The sequence below is a fragment of the Crocodylus porosus genome, unplaced genomic scaffold, assembly GCF_001723895.1.
Source record: "Crocodylus porosus isolate Cpor-Errol unplaced genomic scaffold, CroPor_comp1, whole genome shotgun sequence".
Classification (NCBI taxonomy): Eukaryota; Metazoa; Chordata; order Crocodylia; family Crocodylidae; genus Crocodylus; species Crocodylus porosus.
The window spans coordinates 936,007-944,446 of NW_017728940.1; the positions used below are offsets into that span (position 1 = coordinate 936,007).

Consider the following 8,440-nt stretch of genomic DNA (forward strand, 5'->3'; position numbering starts at 1 on the left):
ATCAGGAGGCGACTTCCTGGTCAGGGCGGCTAGGGTCTGGGACCAGCTTCCAAGAGAAGTGGTGCAGGCCCCTGCCCTGGGGGTGTTTAAGAGGAGGTTGGATGAACACCTCGCTGGGGTCATTTGACCCCTGTACTCTTTCCTGCCATGGCAGGGGGTCGGACTCGATGATCTGCCCAGGTCCCTTCCCACCCGACCAGCTGTGAAACTATGAGGGGGGCTGTGCACGCAGCGCAGCAGGTGCCTTGGGCCGGGGGGTGCGCAGGGCTGCGGGGGGGGCAGCGCACGGGTGCGACACGGGCCCGTCTGTCCTGTCACGACTTGCTCCGAGCCTCCCTTCGGGCAGGGCGCTGGGGCGCACAAATGAGTTTCTTGGGGCAAATAGAAGGGGAGCACGCTCCTAGGGTGGGGGGGCGGGGAGCAGAGAAGGGGAGCGTGGGGCAGGACAGACTCGCCCTCGCGCCCGTGCAGCTCCTCCGTCCTCGCGACGCGAAAACGCCAGCCTAGTACGAGCCCGCTCACGTCGCCTCTCCGCGTGTCTCGGTTCAGTCAAGAGCAGGCTCGACCGGGTGCAGGCGGACGGGCAGAGTCTCATCAAGGAGCTGGAGAAGCTTTACGACATCGAGCTGCTCCGGCTTCCCATTGCGCTGCGAGAGATGAACTGGCTTGGCTACTTCGGTATGACGCGGGCTGGCAAAGCGGGGCTTGGAGCTGGGGTGGGGGGTTGTGTCATGGGGCTCCCCAGTGACAGGACTTCGGATGTCTTCAGTGGGCTTCACAAGAAGTACAAAACGGATGTGTAGTCTGGGCTCCCAGTAGAGGTGATATCTTTTATTATACCAACACAATTTTTGCAAAAAACACATCTTTAATTGCAAGCTTCTGGGCTTTGAAGGGTGTTTGTGCCCAAAAGCTTGCAATTAGTTTTTATTTTTTAAATCTAGTTGGACTAATGAGAAAGATCACCTTTACCATGAGCCCTGATTTTTTTTTCTTCTGGACCAATACAGCTACAACCTGGATACCTGAATACTGACATGTAATTTGGGACTAAATTGAGGCCTCCTGCATCAGGCTTGGTCTCCTGTGCCATGGCATGCATAAGATCCTGCTGTGTTGCACAAAATCATTAGTTTCACCTAAATGCTTATTTTTCAAAAAAGTTCCAAAATGTGTTTGATTTTGGCTGTCTTAAACTTGCCTGTGTGTGAAGGCTGGCATTGGAGCGAAGCAGTGAAAAATCACCTTGACAGGAAACTTCGAGGCTAGAGCATTGTGGTTTGTGCCATAGGCTGCTCCATAGCTGCCAGTCGTGTTCCTTTTTGGCTATGTGTTGCTTGCTTTTAAAGCATATGCTTTAATATTTAACTAGCATACTACACAAATGTCTCTAGTTTGCATATTTATAAAGATAAATGTTCTCTTTCTAGCTAAAGGAGGAAGTAAAAAAGCCCTAGAAGAGGCAGCAACGGTAAGCAGGAAACTTGCCTCGCTGTTTTGACTTAATGCAAACCCCTTGGAAGATATTTGCTGCATCTAACATGCTCAGTTATCCTAAGGCAGGGGTGGGCAAAATGCAGCCCGTGGGCCAAATGAGGCCTGCCAGGCCATTCTGTCCGGCCCGCAGGACCCCTAAAAAATGTAGAAAATTAATAGTTATCTGCCCTTGGCTGCCTGTCACGCAGCCCTCGATGGCTTGCCAAAACTCAACAAGTGGCCCTCCACCCAAAATAATTACCCACTGTGAGGGGTCCATTCGCCGACCGACTGTCTCACTGGGGATCCCCGGTGAGAGGGGAGTGTGTCATCCTCACTGCACTCACGCCAGTCTCGCCTGCCATGACTTTGATGGTAACTTAGGGGGTCACAATATTGTGGCGCGTGCAGTTCGGAAACGGTACTCCGTCTCTGCGGGGTCCCGGGGTCCTGAGGGCTCCTCCTCCCCTACACCCTCGCCCGATCCTCCGGGAAAGTGGCCGCCTCTCAGGGCGGGCCACTCATCAGGGCGCTAGTCCCAAAAATGTTCGTAAAGGAAAAAATACAAAGTCCAACACAAAGTTCCTGGCAGGGATTCACCGGGGCCAGGGTTTGTTTGGCCCCTCGGCTGTCCTCCCTGATATTCCCTATCAGCTGCGGGGCTGACCCCCTTTCTGGATCCGGGCTGGGATCTTCCGCCCTCTCCCAGGGGCCTCCTTCCGCCCCTTAGTCCTCCTGAGAGTCACAAGCGCAGTGGTTTCCCCGCCTGTGATTGCCCCTGTATTACAGTACTTACGGTACCCGGCTCTTGCTGGGTGCCGCTGCTTCCCGCGGCGTTAAACCGCTCGTCTCTTCCCCGCCAGTTGGCCAGGCCTCCTCGCTGCGCCGGGACTTACCCCTGCCCCAGTAGGTCCTGCCGCGTCGCCAGGCGGCTCGCGCCCACTCCAGGGTATATCTCCCGACGCCGGCTCTTCCCCCGTTCACCTCCGCATCCGCCACTCCTGACTCCGCATCCGCTGCTCCTGCCTCTGCGTCCGCCGGGGTTCTCCCCGGGCCCGCCGGGCTTCTTTTATCCGTCCGGGTAGGCCTCGACCCGGGTACTTCCGGGTTCCTGGAAGGGGGAAACTTGGGTGCTTGGCTTTCCGCCAGGACCCGGAAGTCGGGCCAGTCTCTGCCGCCGACGGCATCGCCCTCGCCCAGCACCTTCTTCACCCCCTTACACCCACCACTATCCTAAGGGCATGTTGCAGGTTGCCTCTGGTCAGCCACCAATCCTTATGTTTCCAAAGTTGGCACTAGCTCAAGTAGAGGTTTTATTTAACAGTGGTTTATGCCATTGTTCTTTTCAGCGAGCGCCAGGAAACGCAAGTGTTACGAGATCTTTCCCTTACCGTCCATATTACCTGATGTCTTCATTTCTTTTTTAATAATCTTGTTTTATTGGAAGCCTTTTTTTCCCAGCCTTTGTATCAACAGTGTGCTCAGACAGTGGGCTGGGCAGTCTCTGGTCTCTGCCATTGAGCCACCAGAGTTCATATACTTATACAGACCAAAAAACACTCCAGTTTGGGCTTGGGTTGGCATGAGACAGGTGATTGGGAAAGCTGAAATAAAGCTCTGGTACTAGATAGCAGGTCCTGCCAGCTGCTGTTTTTCCTAACATGCTGTAAAAGCCCTGAACATGAATACAGCCAAGTGCCAAAAAACCCAGATGAACTTTAATTTTACAAGCAATTTGGGATTTATGCTGTAGTCTTGTAAACTATTAAAAGTATGAGTGCATTTGGTTTCACCAATAACCTCTCTCTTGTGATTTCTTTCTGGTTTTAGGCAGATGTGGAAATATCAGAAATAAACAAAATAACAGCAAAAGTCATCCAGACGCCTTTCAAAACGATCAAGAAAGGTCAGTTTGTTTATAAGCGTTGTTACATAGCCCTGTGTGCAGTCAGAAGCACGGGCTGCGTGACTGCGTTTTTGCTTACTGGTCTTATTAGCTATATTTCAGCTCTGATTCACTGCCCAAAGTAGGATGAAAAGACCATATTTCCAGATGATGTGATGGTTTTATATCTGGGGAGTCTTTTCTTTGGTTTGCTATATCTTTCAAAAGCATTCTCTGCACTTATCTAAGCCTTCAATATGCCATCTTTTGAAATCCCATTTGTCCTTCTACAATGTTCTCAATAACTGCCAAAAAAAATGTCCACGAATGAACAGCTCAGTGAAGAAGAATCATTAGTCATTTGAATTGCCGTTGATTTACATGCAAATGCACCTCCGTCTAATATGGACATTTTTCTTTTCTTTCTAGCTGGAAAATCCAAAAAAGACATTGGAGCTTTTGAAGAAACTGAGTTCGGTTTGCTCCCTGCTTCAAAGAAAAGCAGGCAGGAGAGCCAAGCCCTTGAAGAGTCAAAGTCTGAAAATACCCAGCCAAGGACTGAAAAGGTAAGTGGCTGATTTTTATTTTGGCAAAAGCCCAGTCAAAAGACTGAATAGTGATTGGGATAATGCTTGTAGACTTGCCTAGTACTGCTCACAACAGAATACCTCTGTTCTGCTTAAATAGCAGACACCCACTTTCACTTCTGAAACTGCACGGAGCTTTTTTTATTTTGCAAAAATATGGAATCGGTAAGCTATATGTCTTTCCATGATGGGATTTTAAAACATGTCTCTGAAAATGTTATCCCTTGTATTAGTAACATTTAAGAGACTTTTTTTTTCCTTGTGCAACTGACAATGCTGTCTGTGCAGTCAGATTTCCGAGTTTGTTTGGGGAAAAAATAGGAAAGCAAACATAGAACAAGCCTCAGGGTAACTTGTAATAGGTGATACCTAGTACTCATTAAGTTTTGACAATACAGGGAAACATTTTGTAGCCTGTCTCTTCTCTTGGTTACAATATTCAGGCTTATGCAGGGTGCAAGTGCTTTTAGCAAAGATCAAAATACAAGCCCTAATGTTGAGAATTCTCCACGTCTTAGCTCTAGGCTATGATAAAGCCTCTAAGGGGAAATGTCTCTTTTTACAGTTTCGCTGGCTGAGAAGGGGACAGGAGGCGTCTACACATGCAATTGGGGCAGAGCAATAAACTCCAGCACCATTTGCACTGGAGCCTATTACTCCTAGGCACAATGTTTGCATGAGCACCTGGGGCCGCAGCACATTGAACCAGGATGGAGCAGCCCCAACTGGCAGAGAGTCCCGGGGGTCAGCCTGCCAGCCCAGGGCTGCTCCACCCCAGCTCAATGTGCTGCAGAGGAGCTGGCTGGAGCACGAGGGTGCTCCAGTGTGGTGCTAGCTGGCAGGCAGCCCCCGCACTGAAACACCCTCGTGCCCCAGCCAGCCAGGTCAGCCTCCTACATGCGTGTTGCAGCAGACTAAACTCCACCGTAGGATAGTACTTTTTTTGGGCAGTACTATCCTACAGCAGAGTTCGTTTTAATTTACTCTGGCCTAACAACACTGTGTGTATAGACGCTGGCGCTTTACTGCGGAGTGAATTGGTCAGCTCTACAGTAAAGCATCTCGTGTAGACGCACCCCGTGAGTTTTATTTAGCTCTTGCTGTCAAAGTTGGTTTAGTTATGGTGACACTTGCTTAGAAGAGGAGGTCCTTCCAGCCCTATTCTATACTTCCATGAATTGTGGCTAGGTCCCAAAATAGTAAATAATTCACTGGCTCATGTTTCAGGCAAAGGCAGCAACCAAAAGACCTCCTTCTAGGAGCAGAAGGTGTCCTTCAGCAAAAGTAAAAGCTGCTAATAAAAGGTAACAAGGGAATACCGTTGGTATGGGGAGGAGAGACCAGAAGGTCCTGTTGCCAGGTGGGAGGGAGCAGGGGTTGATCTGGCTGGCACAGATGTGCCATGCTCTGGGAGTAGCAAGTGGAGGCGTTCCTTGGAGCACAGTCTCCTGGGTGGTGAGGTACTTCTCTTTGTATTTGCAAAGTTCTCGTTATCTTCTGGCTGCTGTGTTGGGAGGCAGAGGACCCTTTGTTTTCCCAAAGACCTCCATCATTCATGTCTCTAAAACCTGCAAAATGATCACTCTTCAAAGGAGCATTTCCTTACTAATGTCACCTCTTACACAGGACAAGCAAAAGTAATTATTCCACTCCAGCTGTTGGCCGAGCATTGGATGCCTGCACGCAGGGCAGTACCTCTGCGGTGCTATCCAGGTTTGATTCCAGGTGAATGTCTATTTTATCAGCAGAATTATTTACCTCTCTTTTTTTTTTTCATACCTGCTGTGAAGGATTGCCTTGCTATCTGTTTTGCGGAGTCCTGTCCCACCTGCTTCCATATGCATCAATTTGTTGCTCTTGGGCAACACTACTCTGCAGCAGCAACTTCAGATCTGTTGATATAATAGAGCAATTAGCAAGTACCAGGATTGCAGTGCTAGGCTCCGTGATCTCTCTTCACCTCCCATAAGGGCTAGGAGTGCAGTACTGTCTGCACTTTGCAGAATGGGGTGGGATCCTGGAGTCAAAGAAGTGAGCTTATTTGACTAGTGTCAGGGGGAGTCCATACTCAGGGGTAAGAGTTAAAAATGGAGACTTCATAACTCCGACACTCTGCTATGTTCACGCTTATACTTTACAATGGGCAAAGTGATGATTTCTCTCCCTCTTCAGCACCCTCCCCCCCCCACCTTTCCTTTCTCCTACTTGTCTGAACTGCTGAACATGTTCAGGCCTTCCCAGACCATTGGCTCAAACGATACCCCCTGTTTCTTTCCGGAGTCCTTGGTATCAATCGGGAATTGATATGCAGAGCCTAGGATGGTTTAATTTGGACCAGAGAATACAAGTTACCTGTGCAGAACCACATTTAAGCAAAACAAATTTGGTGTGTTCCAAAGTGTCATAACTAGGAAAAGGGGATAAGGTAATATCCTTATATGATATAATGCCTTTCTTCTTGAAGGGCCTTTCCCAGCAAGCTAGCTCCTCCTGTTACTCGCATCTCAAGTGTGTATTTCGTACTCTTGTAAAAGAAATATGTGATCACTGAGAATGTAGATGTCCTAAAATGAAGGCTAGGCTCCTGGCAGGCCTTTCTAGTGCATGTAACGAGTCAAGGTGGATGAGAAATGATTGTAGCTAAATTGCATCTTAGAATAATTGCTGCTCTCTGCCACGACAGCTGGTTTCTGCCAAGTTTTGTACTGGTTTGGCACTTCAATTTACACCAGTTCCCGCCCGCCCCCCTCCCCCACCTTTGGCCTATTCTCTGCAGGAATGAGTTGCTTGAAATCTCCACCTGTGAAACTCATTTCTCATCATTTTCAGTGGCTGTAACGGATTTATTCAGCCATACATTTTGGACTCTTTCAGAATTTTCAAGACGCCAGGCCTGCGCACCCCCGCAGTAAATGAACCGGTTTTCATCGTCTCCAAAAATGGCAGCCCTCTTGCCAACACCAACGATGTCATCATAACAGTCCCCCTCAAAGGAGGAGAGGTAAACTAGCAGGCTGCTGAAAACAGAAGGAACTAGTGGAGTGGATTCTGCAGCATACAAAGTGCTGCTCCTTGTCCACAGACCGTCTCTAAGAGCAGCATGTTTCTTCCCCCATTACTGTGACGGCCTGCCACATTTCCTAAAAGCCATCTGCTTCCCTTTTTTTTGCTGTCTCCAAACTAACGTGGGTGGAAGCATAGCATACCGTAGCTGTAGCCTATAGTGACCTGTCGCAAACTAATGGAGACTTGTGATCTTTTTGGCACAGGCTCTCCGCTTTACAGCCAGTGACCTGACCAAAAGGAATCTTCATCAACTGAATCCAGAGGCACTGGGAGTTATGAAGAACTTATCAGTAAGTCTGTACCCCTTCAGCCGTGAATTATAGCTCCTTAGCAGTGGTGCCTGGCAGTGTTGTGGTCTGTCTGTGTCTCTTACAGGATCTTTGTCCTTAAATTCTTCCCTCCTTGGGTCCATCTGACTCCTGGCCCATGGGCTAAACCAGGTTTTGTGCAACAGCCAGTCTTTTTGGCTGAATAGCGTGTGCATGTGCACAAGAGCACCTGTTAATGTTCAGGTCCTTAATTCTCAGGTGTAAATGGGCCTTCTGCTTTTGCCATGCAGCAGTACCTTCCTTTCCAAACAGCATTTGTTAACCTCTCTGTGTGTGTGTGTGTCTCTCTCCCTCTCTCTCTCTCTCTAGGTTCGCCTTGCACAGGTTTGTGGCAGTACAAAGACCTAAAGATTTTGATTTTGGGTTTTTCGTCTCTCGCATAAATCTGAGATGACAAATCAAGGACTACAGTTTCTATATATTCCTTTTTCCCCTTCCACCTGTTTACACAGGTGGAAAACCTGTTCTTAACTTCTGCTATCATGCACTTCGAGTACATGACTTGCCTCTTATTTTTTTTTATAAGTAATAAAAAAGTTTCATTTTTTATGAGAGCTATTTCTCAGCTTCTTTCTTTGTTTGGGGACTGCAGAAGGACACATGAGGTGGGTACAGCTGTTCTATTATCCTGCAGGGGCTTGATCAATAAGGGACACTGGCTGTCATCTGACTTCCCAGCCAAATACAAGAGCTATGGTCAAAGAGAGCAGCAGAGCTACTGCATTGCTCTTCTTACCTGGCAAGGTCTCTGGGCTTAAGGGGTGGTGTCTGCTCTCCTGTGATCAGCCAGGAAGTGATGATATTGCAGATAGTTTCATAGTTAGTAGGGTCAGAAGGGACCTGAGCAGATCGTCGAGTCCGACCCCCTGCCATGGCAGGAAAAAGTACTGGGGTCAAACGACCCCGGCAAGGGTAGAAGCCAGCACCACTTCTCTTGGAAGTTGGTTCCAGATCCTAGCTGCCCTGACTGTGAAGTCGCGCCTCCTGATGTCTAGTCTGAATCTCCCCTCTGCCAGCTTGTGACCGTTATTCCTGGTCACTCCTGGCGGTGCTCGGGGGAACAGGGACTCCCCCGGTGCCTGCTGGTCCCCTCGGAC

At 48.9% G+C, this 8,440-nt stretch overlaps 2 protein-coding genes across 2 annotated transcripts in view; one reads left to right on the forward strand and one right to left on the reverse strand.

Moving 5' to 3' along the window:
* CUNH1orf109 (chromosome unknown C1orf109 homolog) overlaps positions 1-622 on the reverse strand; it is a 2,881-nt gene extending 2,259 nt beyond the window's left edge. Inside the window, exon 1 of the mRNA XM_019547852.1 lies at positions 618-622. Within this exon, the coding sequence (XP_019403397.1) occupies positions 618-622 (5 nt within the window). The remainder of the gene's footprint in view (positions 1-617) is intronic.
* Positions 538-7,897, forward strand: CDCA8 (cell division cycle associated 8). The gene is made up of 9 exons (XM_019547906.1): positions 538-678; positions 1,431-1,471; positions 3,307-3,382; positions 3,791-3,927; positions 5,176-5,252; positions 5,575-5,673; positions 6,823-6,949; positions 7,218-7,304; positions 7,653-7,897. Exons 1-9 carry the CDS (start codon positions 657-659, stop codon positions 7,689-7,691), a joined length of 705 nt encoding a protein of 234 aa, XP_019403451.1. The 5' UTR covers positions 538-656; the 3' UTR covers positions 7,692-7,897.
* Positions 7,898-8,440: the final 543 nt, after the last annotated feature.

Excerpts from the sequence above, each read along its gene's own strand:
- CDCA8 (XM_019547906.1), top strand. The coding sequence starts at position 657 with ATGAACTGGCTTGGCTACTTCG. Across the intron at positions 679-1,430 it reads GAACTGGCTTGGCTACTTCG|CTAAAGGAGGAAGTAAAAAA; the intron begins GTATGACGCGGG and ends TTCTCTTTCTAG. Across the intron at positions 5,674-6,822 it reads CTATCCAGGTTTGATTCCAG|AATTTTCAAGACGCCAGGCC; the intron begins GTGAATGTCTAT and ends GGACTCTTTCAG.